This window comes from Cygnus atratus, chromosome Z, assembly GCF_013377495.2.
Source record: "Cygnus atratus isolate AKBS03 ecotype Queensland, Australia chromosome Z, CAtr_DNAZoo_HiC_assembly, whole genome shotgun sequence".
In the NCBI taxonomy this organism is placed as follows: domain Eukaryota; kingdom Metazoa; phylum Chordata; class Aves; order Anseriformes; family Anatidae; genus Cygnus; species Cygnus atratus.
The window spans coordinates 67,810,663-67,823,288 of NC_066396.1; the positions used below are offsets into that span (position 1 = coordinate 67,810,663).

A 12,626-nucleotide genomic window follows, 5' to 3' on the forward strand; every position below is an offset into this window, starting at 1 on the left:
CTTGACAGAAGCATGAATGATGTATTTTGTTAGAATTTGGAGATTTTTAAGGAAACGGGAGCCTCCAAAATACGGACTGGTTCAGAAGAAATGAACCTGATCTTGCGAGAGCAGTCAGTTGTGCTGGATCATGAAGAATGCTATCAGAGCAATCCTGGCTTCACTCCAATGTTTTAGTTATTGCTGAGAAGGGCTTGCACAGTGTTAAGGCCTTATCCTTTTCCCTTTTTTTTTTTCCTTTTTTTTTCTTTTTTTTTTCACATTGCCCTGCTTTTGATGCAGCCCAGGATACAGGTGGATTTTTGGGTTGCAAGCGCGTATTGCTGGCTCACGTTGAGCTTCTCATCAACCAGTACCCCCATGTCCTTCTCCACAGGGCTGCTTTCAAGGTATTTCTTACCTAGTCTGTGCTGGTGTTTCAGAGAGCCCCTCTGCTCATGCATTAGATTGGGAGGCTGGGCATCTGGTTTGGATTGCTGGGACCCCTAGCTTCAAGAAGAATTAAAATTGAGTGTTGGACATCTAGAACAGTAAACAGGCACTTTCTCCTGCTTCTGTGCTAGGCAATGGGCATAGCTGAAATACATCTGAAACAAAACTCTTACCAGCTAGTACCGTTCCAGACAGACCCTTGAGGATACCTGGGTCAACCACTGTGCTGCAAATTGTACAGACCTCAGATTAGTATTCGTTTTAAAAGCAGTTAAACTTAATAAGCAATGACTTTTATTAGAACACTAAAGAAGGTCTATTCATCAAAGGCTGCATCTTTTTTAGATGTGGGGATGGAGCAATAATGTAGTTTTGCAACAAATGAATATTACAACAATGAGTATTTGTTATTGGTGCTCTGTGAGTGAATGACTGAAGTGGCCCTGTGGCTGCTGCACCTTCTATGAGGATGGTAGCAAGGAAGACCTATGCTTCTGCCGGAGCTCTTTCTAGATTGTGAATTTATCCAAACTGTGTTCTGTTCCCTCGGAGGTATAGTAACAAGTAATATAGTCCAATTGGAGAAGATCAGTAGATCAAAGCAGCTAAGGCTAAAGGCCTTACATATTCATCACGTGGTTCCAGCATAGAGGAGCTTTGGACTAGATTCAGTTGGAGCCATTGGACAAAAATGCCTGCAAAATTTCATTCAAACCTATCCGTGATTAGTTTGGGTTTTTATATATCCCCTTTAGGGGTTGCAATACATTGATCTCGCACCTGAAACAGATCTTTAATTTCTGTTTCTTTAGAGAGAACATTCATTCAAGTACCACTAATCCTCTCTGAAACTACAACTGGATGGAGTAAATGTGATTACTGGAGTTTTATTGCAAAACTACATTATTGCTCCATCCCAGCATCTAATAGAGATGCAGCCTTTAGCGTTCTAAGAGCTGCAGCCAAATAAACTGGGTTTCTCCTAGAGCAGTCAAGCTGGATTCTGCCATTTGTCAGCAGAATTTTACATAAACTTTTACTGAGTACAGTCTACGTGGATAGAATATAACTTCCTCCATCCAGCCAAATGAATAAGTATTTTATTTTAAAAGACTAAGCATCTTTCTTTTTCTTTTTTTTTTTTTTTTTTTGGAGTGGGGTCTGTTTTCTAGACTTTACAAAATAGATCACGGCAACGTTCTATTGAAAAATATGAAAACAGTTATCTTAAGCAACAAAAAATGTATACCAGCTAAGTGTACTAACCAGTGAAAAGCTTTTTACCAGTTGAACTTGAACCAAAAGAGACAGGAGAATTCCGCAGAAAACAAATAAAGACAAGGAATCAGAGTGTCTCGGTCGATCTGATGTGATGGAAAGCCAGCAAGATTTAGAGTGAGCGTTTTTTCATCTGCTGTAACAAAAATAATAAAAAAATCTGTTTAATATGCAACAAATTCAATTTAGATGATCAAGCTGAGGATTGGTCTGCATGGAAATGATACAGAATCTGTGGTAGATATTTTAAAGAAAAAGTTACAGAAGTCTGGGTTGTTGTGATATCACTGACACTGTCTGAAGAAAGTTATTGACCGGGAAGTTTCTTAAGTTTTTCACAGGTGTCTTAATTCAAGGATTGCATTGCTTTGCCAGAGAAATGAACTTTAGGAAGAAAAGAAAAACCGAGGGCAGTGAGAGCAGGAAGGCTTATACCATGTGGAAAAACCGAATATCCCGGGATAAATGCTTCGTTTTACAGACGAAAGGAGGTTTCCATGCAGGGAAATTGTTTGCCTGAATTTTCTGTAAGAGTTTCCCAGTGACTAAGGAAATTAATGGGAAAGGACTCACTTGAGAATGCACTTTGTTCTTACAGGTCCCATTTCAATACATACTATGATGCGTCCAGAGGTAAAGCTGTTTCATCCTCATTTGGTTTACTTTCCTGTGAGTCTGATCAATGGAGACACAGGACAGCCATGCACAGTAGTCCTGTCAGGTAAGAAAGCGCTCTCCTTCCACCAGGGATGTTAGAGTGAGCTCCGTAGTGAGACAGGGAACAAGATAAAGGCTGGTGATTCCTAGGTCTGAGCTAGCACAATTGTAGGTTAACGACCCAAAGATAAGGGAGTAGAAGACTGTATGCATAGATAATGGAACGAGCTAGAACTGGCTTGACCGATGACGTCTGTCAAAGACGGGAAAGGCCAGAAGATTAGCAGCGAGGAAGACTTCTGCCCTTCGACAGACGACCACCAGAGTGCGCCGGACGACCACCCAAGGACTCGAGTACCCATACGAAGAGAGACGGGACCCTACCTGACTGATTCTTCGGAGACCTGATGACTATGCAAGAGACTTACGGCGGAAGTGAAATGAAGATGGATTTGTCCCACTAACAGAAGCACACTGGCAGCAACCGTTGGTGTGCCAGTTAGGTGGAGCTCTCCCCCTCGCGGCCAGCGTGCGTGCGCAGCGCCGAATAAACATACCTGCTTTATAACCATTCCGAAGTTATAGATAGAGTCTGACTTCCACAAGTCAGTAGCTGACCAACACTGTAGAGCTCAGAACAGACTTCAAGTGACTGATCAGCTACTTTGATTAGCTAATATGACTGATTAGCTATAACGACCAGGACTAAAAGTTTGGTATTTCTGGAGAATATCATGTAGATGAAGGAGCGTTCAAATGATGATGTGCTAGTTTTGAAGCCTACAAGTATATTCTACCAACCTTTTTAAAAATAAATTCCATGCTAGGCCAATTGTAATGAATTTTTTCTCTTATTTCTACAAAGCTGTCTCAGTGTGGAAACTTGAGACAGTTCAGTGTTGGGTAGTCATCTATCCTAAAATGCTGAGAACCGGTTAATATAAAAGAATGCACGTCTGACAATCCTACAACCAGATGGGAGGCTGTTTTGTCTGGGTCTGTGGATTTTGTGTCTGTATGCCGTTGAGGAGATTGTTAGAATTCTGATGACAGAATACAGAACCTACAGAAAGTGCAGAATGCAAATGCTGGAGAGCACAGCTCGAAGTTTTACGCTTCCTGGGAGTGCCTAACATATTAGCAGGTCTAGGGAAAAAAATGACTGTGGTTCCAAATTAATATAACCATTTTATAACCATTCCGAGGTTACAGTCTGATTTCTGCAAGTCAAAACGCCCTTTTTCCTCAAGTTCAGAGTTTCTGATCACATCTCTTGCTCAATCTTTTATTAGTGACTGCACTTTGCAAAGCAAGCCCAAACTTGCTCCGTTTTGCACTCCCTTTGCACAGATACAAACGATTTAGCAATTGCTACCATTCAGCATGTTCCATTATGCATATATTTCCTGTTTAAATCAGTTCTAACATAGCCAGCAGTGATCTCGGGGCTAACTGTGGGCAGATAATGCCTGATAACGAAGGGGTGATTACGCCCTAAAGCCCGTCCCGCCATTGCAATCCATCCCCGCCAATCTTTCAGAGCCAGCATCTGGCTTTGTTCCGTTCTGGTCTTCCGATCTGCCGGGTCAGAAAACGCAGACACGGGGTGTGCTGGGCGGGGGCGTCTCCTCGGATCCCTCCGCTGCGCACCGCCACACGACGCCGCCCCACCACACAAAGTGGCGGCCCGCCGGCGCCTCCCCGCGCGCAGACCCGTCGTCGGGCCGTGAGGATAGCGGCGGTGCGGGGCGTGCCTGACTCGGAAGCGCTCCCGGAGGGCGGTGCTCGGTAACGGCAGCTCTTCCGGGGCGGCCTCCCTCTTCCCCCTGCGGGCTCATCCGCCACGACGCTTCTGGCCTCCGTGCCCGGCTCCGGCTCCGCGCCCGGCTCCGTGCCCGCCCGCTCCGTGCCCGTTGCTATGCCGCCGCGGGGCTGCGTGGCCGTGGGGCCGCGGGGGCGGCGGTTGCCGCTGCTGCCGCCGCCGCTCCTGCCGCTGCTGCTGCTGCTGGCGCTGCGGGCCTGCTCCGCGCGGGCCTCGGAGATCACGTTCGAGCTGCCCGACAACGCCAAGCAGTGCTTCTACGAGGAGATCGCGCAGGGCACCAAGTGCACGCTCGAGTTCCAGGTAGCGGGGGGACGCACCCGGTCCCGCACGGCCTTGGCTAGCTTCTGGCGGGCTGGGTGCGGGCGTGCAGCAGTGAGGTGCGGGGAGCCAGCAGCCCCGGTGCCTCTTAGCTGGGCGCTGCCAGACATTGGTCTGTGTGACTCTATCCTATGTGTTCCCCATCTCTCCTGGATATTTTTTTTCCCCCATTCCTCCATTTCTTATGTCCAGGGTTTCTTTGCCTGCTGCTCTTTACATTTTCATAAAGTCTTTTCTGCTCAGCACTCTCTCCATGCTGTGAAATGGATATTGCTGAGCAGATAAGCCTGCTATTGTCTATTTTGCTGTTGGTCTTAACACAGATGATAAGAGGAAGAGTATCATTGGAAGGGAAATCAGGAGTTGCCCAGCTGCTGGTAGGCTGAAGTGCTGTCTGCATGTCCTTTGGCACAGGAAGAGCAGAGAGGTGGCTCAGGCTCTGTGGGAGGGAATCCTCAGAGAACTTTAATGCTCTCATAGATCTTTACCATGAATATGTAAACTGTCCCTTCACGGGGTGTGTGGTAGAACTGAGGTACTCTCATGTAATTGATAATAATCATGCCCCTGTCAAATATGAAAGCACGCTTTAAAGATGAATCATCATTTTGTTACAGATATTATTTTTTTCATTCTAACCAGATAGTCATTTCCATATGAAAATCCTCATTAGATGCAGACATCCACAGAGAGACATCCATAGACATCCAGAGTTTTCTTGATTTTGTCATCACATTTGTGGAAAATCAAAGCTTGCCAGCTGAAGGTTTTTAAAACTTTCTGTCTGTGGAGCAGCTAATTTTCGGTTCTCTTGTTATTTCAGCTTTACCACTAACACTGTGGTTTTAATAACTTGATGCATAGAAAAAATGATGTGGTTTTAAACAATAGTATCTGAAGTGCTGATACTCAGCTAGGTACATAATAGGTGCTCAAGTATATCAATGAAAATAAAATTTCTCTTTTTTTTTTTTAGAAGGCTTCTGTACAAATACGAAAGGGATATACTTTAAGATACAAGTCTTTTACTCTTTCAGCATGCTTTATCTTAAAACGAAAAGGTTTGGAGCGACTATTAAGCTTAAAACTACTAGTCTGAGCATCCTGAGAAAAACAAATTATAAGCACTTAAATTACCAATAGGTCTCAGCATAGTCGTAGGATATCTTGTCAGAAAAAAGTGGGGAAAAAAGTGAGTCAGTCATGAAGTTCGGAGATGCTTGTAAGCATCAGCTGAATGTTGTGATGTTGGAAAGTGCTGCTGCTGACTGCATGAGACCGATGCAGCAGATCCCTCCATAGCGTTGCTTTGTTGACAAGGTCATAGAAAGAGTAGTCAGGCTGTAATACCTGTTTTACTGGTCATATGTCATTCCTACCGTGTAAAGCAGCTTGACCTCATAGGGTAGTTATGCTCTTTTGGCCATACAGAAAGGAGCTACCTTATCTCATTTTAACAATCTCAACTTGCAGAATTGATTCTACAGAGGGATTGTGTGTATATAGTAAATGGCTGATTTATTACAGTACCATCTTTGCTGCTCTTTCAAGTTTTATCTGCTGTAGCCTTTGCTGTAGTACAATTAGCTCTAACAAAGTAACTCAAATTTCTGTCACGCTGCTTGAAAATGTAGTTGATGTTATATATCCAGAATTGGAAATATTTTCAATTTTCCATGTGCCTTCCATAACAGAGTGATTTTTGCGAACTGGCTTTGAATCTTTTTCAAATTAACGGCTTATATTTTAAAAGATACTTGTTAAAGCAAAAGAATTTGCAGTGTCTGTTTTGTTAAAAGGACAATTTCTTGTTTTTTGTTTTGAGGTGATCACTGGAGGCCACTACGATGTTGACTGTCGGTTGGAAGATCCTGATGGCATTGTTTTGTACAAAGAGATGAAAAAGCAATATGATAGCTTCACGTTTACTGCATCCAGAAATGGAACATACAAATTCTGCTTCAGCAATGAATTCTCTACTTTCACACACAAAACTGTGTACTTTGATTTCCAGGTTGGAGAAGATCCACCATTGTTTCCTAGCGAGAATAGAGTGACTGCACTTACCCAGGTAAAATGCTGTTGTGTTTGACGACCGTTAGCTTGAAAGAATGATTTTGTTTTTTTTTTCAGCTGTATGAGATGTCTACGTAACCTTTGAACATCACTGGATTGGAGCTGTTAAAAAAAAAAAAGAGTTATTAAAAATAATCTTTTTTCAGAAGATATGTTTTATTCAACATAGAGCAGAGCTGAAAATGAAATTCCAAGTGCTTAAGAGAAAATTAGTGTAACTTTAACTCTAGGCCACTATCCTTTTTTTTTTTTTTTAAGGGAATTTACTTTGAATATTATGGTTCTATGTCCTACAAAGTCTGCGTCACAAACTAGAATATCAGGGGATTAGGGTTTTCAAAATTTCCAAACTTTTGAGAAGCTTTGAGAATTATTTTCATACTTAAACTGATAGTCTTTCATGGAGGAAAGACTTAAGCTGATCTGTCATATAACTCTTATTTTTAAAAATTTGGAAAAAAAAACCACCAGCACAATCAACAAATAAATAGAAGTAGCCATATTTAGCTGACTGCTAGATAGTTGTAATTTATGTAACAGTCAGAAGTGTCAAAGTATTATTTTTACTTGAGATTTATTAGATTTGCTCTCCCAGTATTCCCTTTTTCTTCAGCATTTTACAGTTCTACACCACCTTTGCCCAAACTAAACCCATCCAGACTTTCCTTGGAACTCTTGCTCCATGAATTCCCACTGATGTTCTTGCACTATATCCATCACCAAACCTCTCTTTAAACAGCCATTAAAGAATGCTGGATGGGTTCACTGTTTTGCTAGTCTGGACCATAAGGTATAAATACCACTTCCCAAATGCCAATCTTACTTAATTTACCTTGCATTAAGTCTGCAGTAGCTAAGATGCATAGTGAGTACGTGACTTCCTGTGAATTGAGGTACAGCTTTTACCTCCCTGTCATTCTTCTGCTCTATTTTATCTTCTGATTCTTGATGCTGTATTTCATCATGTACTTTCTGATAGTCTTCATTGTGTTCATTTGAAGCATCCGATTTTCCTTTTGCTGCCTTGGCGTCAGTCAGCAGGGGAAGCATCAACAAGGCAAGAAATGGTTGCTAGATGCAACCTCTCTGCAGCCCCTGTTTAAGCTGTGGGAGAAGATACAAAATAAAATAGTTATCATTGTGTTGTAGCATACGCAATGCAAGTAATGTATTCGGAGAAGGGAAAGCTAACTTTCAGTGTACCTTTAGTAAGAAGGTTGTTGCTGCAGTTTTCTTGAGGCTTGTAGCGTGACCAAATTTGGGCAGCCTTTCACAGGAACAATAAAAGGTAAATGCCTGAAATCAGAGGAGCTTGGTGTTTGAATTTAAGATCCCTTATGCAGATCTCGAGGGCTCTACGATTTATCAGTGAGATCAGTGGCAGAACTTAATTTGGGAAACCTCCTTCTGAATTTTATTGAGAAGAATATCTTAGACTTGTTCAGACACCTGTCTTCAAAGATACCTACTTGAAAAGATGGCCAGACACAGATGTAAGTAACTGCGAGTGATCTTACTAGGGTGTTAAACGGTTCATTTCAATATAGGTTGTGCTGTTTGATCTTCAGGAAATACTGATTTTAAGACATAAAAACACACTAACTGATCAGAACCTAAATATTTTGAAGATCTGTTGATTAATTTCTTGGTGATCTAAGCACAGTGAGGAGTACTGACTTACAGAAGATAAGTTGAAATGGAAGAAGTTTATGTGAAAAATGATCTAGGGCTTGGAAAACTGGCAACAAAGACTGAACATGCTGAGTGGTTCTAGCTTAGGAAAAGGGAGTATGATTATATTAAAAATTAAGTTGGGCAACTCTTTCTGAAGAAATTGTTATTGTGTTATGGACAATTCAGGACCACTGAAATATAACAGAATTGTGTCCTTTCTCTGATTACCTTTTGCATACGTGAGTACGAGAAGGATCTCTTGCCAAGAGAACATACTGAGTTTGGTAATGTAGATTCTGAGATGCTGTAAAACCCAAGTGAGAACTGTACAGTGAAGGACATCTTGGGAAACATAGTATGTATTAAAAACTTCGGTATCTTAATGATAGAAGAAATTGGGGCATCAATAGGTCTTCTAGTGTTCACTTTTGAACTCACATTAATATTTGTTTTATGGGTCTAAGAATGCATTGTTTTTATTAGATCTAGTTTTACGTGCTTCTGTATTTAAGAGTCTGTCACATTCCTGTTTGTAGAAATGGATCAATGTAAATTTAAATGTTACTGTTTTTACGGTATTTCAGCCTAACAATGAAGTGAGATAATCTTTAGTCTGTAAAGTTGCACAAATCCTAATTTTAAGTACTAAAGCACAAAACAGAAGAAAAATATTAGAAACGTTTTTAGTTCAGAGATGTATTTGTTTGCTTCCCTAGATGGAGTCTGCCTGTGTTTCGATTCATGAAGCTTTGAAGTCTGTCATTGATTATCAGACGCACTTTCGATTGAGAGAAGCTCAAGGCCGCAGCAGAGCAGAGGATTTAAATACAAGAGTAGCCTATTGGTCAATAGGGGAAGCAATCATTCTTCTTGTTGTTAGTATTGGGCAGGTATTTCTCCTAAAAAGCTTCTTCTCAGATAAAAGAACCACAACAACCCGTGTTGGATCGTAACTGGCAGTGATAATGCTTCGGGTCATTGTGTGCTATTCATCTGTAGAGTTGTTCTCCAATTAATTGTTAGGTACAAATGATCTAAATATGTGTAACATTCAAATCTGTCTACCACTCATCCATTTAAATCACAAAAGAGATCCAAAAAGTTATGGAAGGGACACATGATTTGAAATTTAAAAAATGAAAAGGAAAACACTTTGGAACTTAAATACTTTCTGATTTCTGTATTAAACATCTTGCATTGACTAGCCTCTTTTATAGATTTTAATTCAGACTGAGTTTGATGTTTCTTTTTTTTTTCTACCAGTAAGATTAGCCATTTGCTGCATAAGACTTTAAAAAAATCAAACAATCCAGTGTCAGATATGCAAAAGCAATGCATATGAAAATTTGATTTGACTATAATTTCCAGGCTGAATGTATTTGCTTATAAACAAGCAAATGTGATGAACTGTAGTGTGCTGTTTTGATTTGCTGTTAAAAAAAAAAAAATCATTTCCTTATTTAGAAATCAGTTGCAAGCTTGACAGCATATCCTGGCTCATTTTCCATCAGCCTGGTAAGTCTCCTCCTTCAAAGCTTGCTAAATTTTATAGTTGAATGTTTTTAAAGTTGCATTTGCTTAAGCACACATTCTTCTATAGTGAAATAAAATGAATTTCTTCTTTTACAATGTTTGCTTTACTGAACAGATTATAAACTGAGACTACTCAGGAAATACATTTTCTGTCTTCAGAAATCCAAATCTCCAAGTTTATTTTAAAAACATGCAATAAAATAGGGAGTCTTGTAACTTCGTCAGTAAAGCTGTACAGCCTCTATACTCATTTATGTTGCTGCTGCTTTTTGGATTTAAGACCGGAGGTAGCTTGGTTTTTTAGGCAGCATAGCACCAGCACTGGACAAGGTTATATTACATTTGAGGCACATACAAGGCTTTTTACTAAATTGATTTCCTGTTAAGAGGCCAATTTTAATATTGATACTGCATTGCACGTGTGCTGTAAATTTTATTTCCCTGTGTGTGGTGCACTAATACATTATGGCCTTGTGCATCTAATTGCCACTCTATTTTGCTAGTGGTCAGAAAATGATTTAAATATTTGAGGTTATCTTTTTGGTAGAGTTGATAGTTACATTCTTTCCACTGCTCATGTATTTAGCAGCTTATGTACTGTAAAGTCTTGTTTTATTTGGATGTGGAAGATAGTAAATGTATGTATGTACAAGTAGCTTGAATTGAGCTGGTCAACTCCTTCAGGTGGCTCTGGAGGAATAAGTAAACTGACTGATTCTTAAGTGCACAAATTAAACGAAGGTAAAAAGAAAAAAATTGTCATCGTGTTACTGACTAATTCAAAAGATGCTTAAGCAAGCAGAGCAAGAACTCTAAATCCTCGTTAGTAGCCTCTGTTATCTCGAGCAAAAATTTGAAGTGATGTGTACAGGTGACCACTGAGCATTCTGAAGAGCTGATGTAAGATGACTTCATTATAAAATGTTGTGATGATTGCAAAAAAAATGAGCGTGTTGCTAGTCTCTATTCTGAAATAAACTTCTTCAGAAAGTGAATTAAAAAATGAAGAAAAGTGACTCAAAAACAAGTGAAAAGGTCACAGAGGTATTAAAAGGCTTAATGTAAAATTCAGGATTGTGTGTAATGTCTTTCTATCTTGTACTGAACTTTAAATACTGCATTCCCATTTTGTGATGCATGCTTCCCGGAAATAGTTAGATTCACAAAGATCAGAAAGCAAAAAAGCTAGTTCTTTCTTCTTACAAAACAAATCTCTGCCTGAAATAGGTACAATATTGTTGGTTATACCTATGTGCTTCATTTTTGTGTTTCAGCAGCTGATACTTAGTTTTTGTGCTGCTTTGCACACAATAATGAAGTAAGTTGTGCACTTTGGGTGCAAGTGTCAGAAGAAAACATGATTTTAATTTTGAAAGTATCCACTATAATCTTCTGAATTTTAAATGTCACTTGTTTAGCTTTAATCAGAACAAGTGCATTTGCTTTAAAGATTGAAATGTTTTTTTTTTTTTCCAACTGAGTTGTTCTGTGTGCTATCAAAATTGGTAACAATGGGATAAACCAGATACTGGTTGGCCATTGTGTACATGTCTCTATTCTTTCATAATGTTGGAATGTGTGACATTGTACTGTTCGGCTCAATATTATTCCCACTGCAGAGGCTTAGTGGACTTGACTTTTGCATTGAAGTTAGGTATATGAACCAATCCTCTGATATCTTGCTGCATAATGTGCAGGAATAGCTTAAAATTGCCTTTATTTTTGTGTTATTAAAAACATGGCACAAGTACACGTTTAAACATAGCTGTACATAGTTTTTAAAATGTGACTGAATAGGATATAATAAACACACGCTAACATGCAGTGGGTGAATAAATGCTTTGTGACTTTTTGTTAAAGCTATGTCTTTTTATATATGGAAAGCATAGTTGGATTAATGGTGTGATACGCAAGTAAATCACCATGCATTAAAGGGGATACAACTGTGTTTTTAGCTGAAACCCAGGGCTTTTAGTAGTTTTTTTTCCTGGATGTTTGTGTTTACACAACTTATTTTCATGTTCAGGAATGTCAGTTCTTGTTTTAGTTTGGAAAAAAATATTAGTTTGAATAAGACAAGAAGCAGACCCTGTGAATACTGTATGGGTAAATAAAAATTAATATATGAATATGGCCTGACTGTTTTGTTTGCATTTGGGAATGGGGAGCATTGCTATTTGAAAAGCTTTGAATAGTGATCTGTTCATAGAAGCATAGAATATTTGAGTTGGAGGGGACTCACAAGGATCATTGAGTCAAACTCCTGGGTCCCAGAGGACCACCAAAAAAGAAAAAATTCAGATCGTGTCTGAGAGCACTGTCCAACCACTTCTTGAACTCTGGCAGCTCTGTGCCGTGACCCCTGCCCTGGACAGCCTGTCCCAGTGTCCGACCACCCTCTGGGTGCAGAACCTTTCCCTAACACCCAGCCTGACCCTCCCCTGTCCCAGCTCCATGCCGTTCCCTCGGGTCCTGTCGCTGTCCCCAGAGAGCGGAGCTCAGTGTCTGCCCCTCTGCTCACCTTGTGAGGGAGCTGGAGGTCATGTTTGGGGGTGTTTTATACTGATAAAACACCTGGTGAGGTCAGACCTTAAAACTGAAGCAAAAAGTGAGTCTTATGTTCAAAGCTTTTTTTCAGATCTCTTGGTTTTCTTCATAAAAAGAACTGTAACTGAATCAGCCTGAAAGCTGTTTGTGTTACTAACGAGGATGATGATTTGCATATCTTTGACAAAACTATAGCCACAAGAGAGGAGGAAAAAAAAAAAAGCACTTTAGGGATTAAAAATAATAAAATTCAGAAGTATTGTCTGAACTATACACACGCAGAATG

General features: G+C 40.1%; 1 protein-coding gene and 1 long non-coding RNA gene across 2 annotated transcripts; one reads left to right on the forward strand and one right to left on the reverse strand.

Moving 5' to 3' along the window:
• On the reverse strand, nt 1-2,458 carry LOC118259480 (uncharacterized). The gene is made up of 3 exons (XR_004782034.2): nt 2,328-2,458; nt 1,699-1,846; nt 1-658 (listed from the first exon to the last, which is right to left on the reverse strand). It is a non-coding gene; the product is annotated as an uncharacterized LOC118259480 (long non-coding RNA).
• Nucleotides 2,459-3,955: 1,497 nt separating this feature from the next.
• On the forward strand, nt 3,956-11,922 carry TMED7 (transmembrane p24 trafficking protein 7). Its single transcript, XM_035569039.1, has 3 exons — nt 3,956-4,492; nt 6,336-6,581; nt 8,977-11,922. The coding sequence occupies exons 1-3, from the start codon at nt 4,286-4,288 to the stop codon at nt 9,211-9,213; spliced, it is 690 nt and encodes a 229-aa protein (XP_035424932.1). The 5' UTR covers nt 3,956-4,285; the 3' UTR covers nt 9,214-11,922.
• The last annotated feature ends 704 nt before the right edge of the window (nt 11,923-12,626 follow it).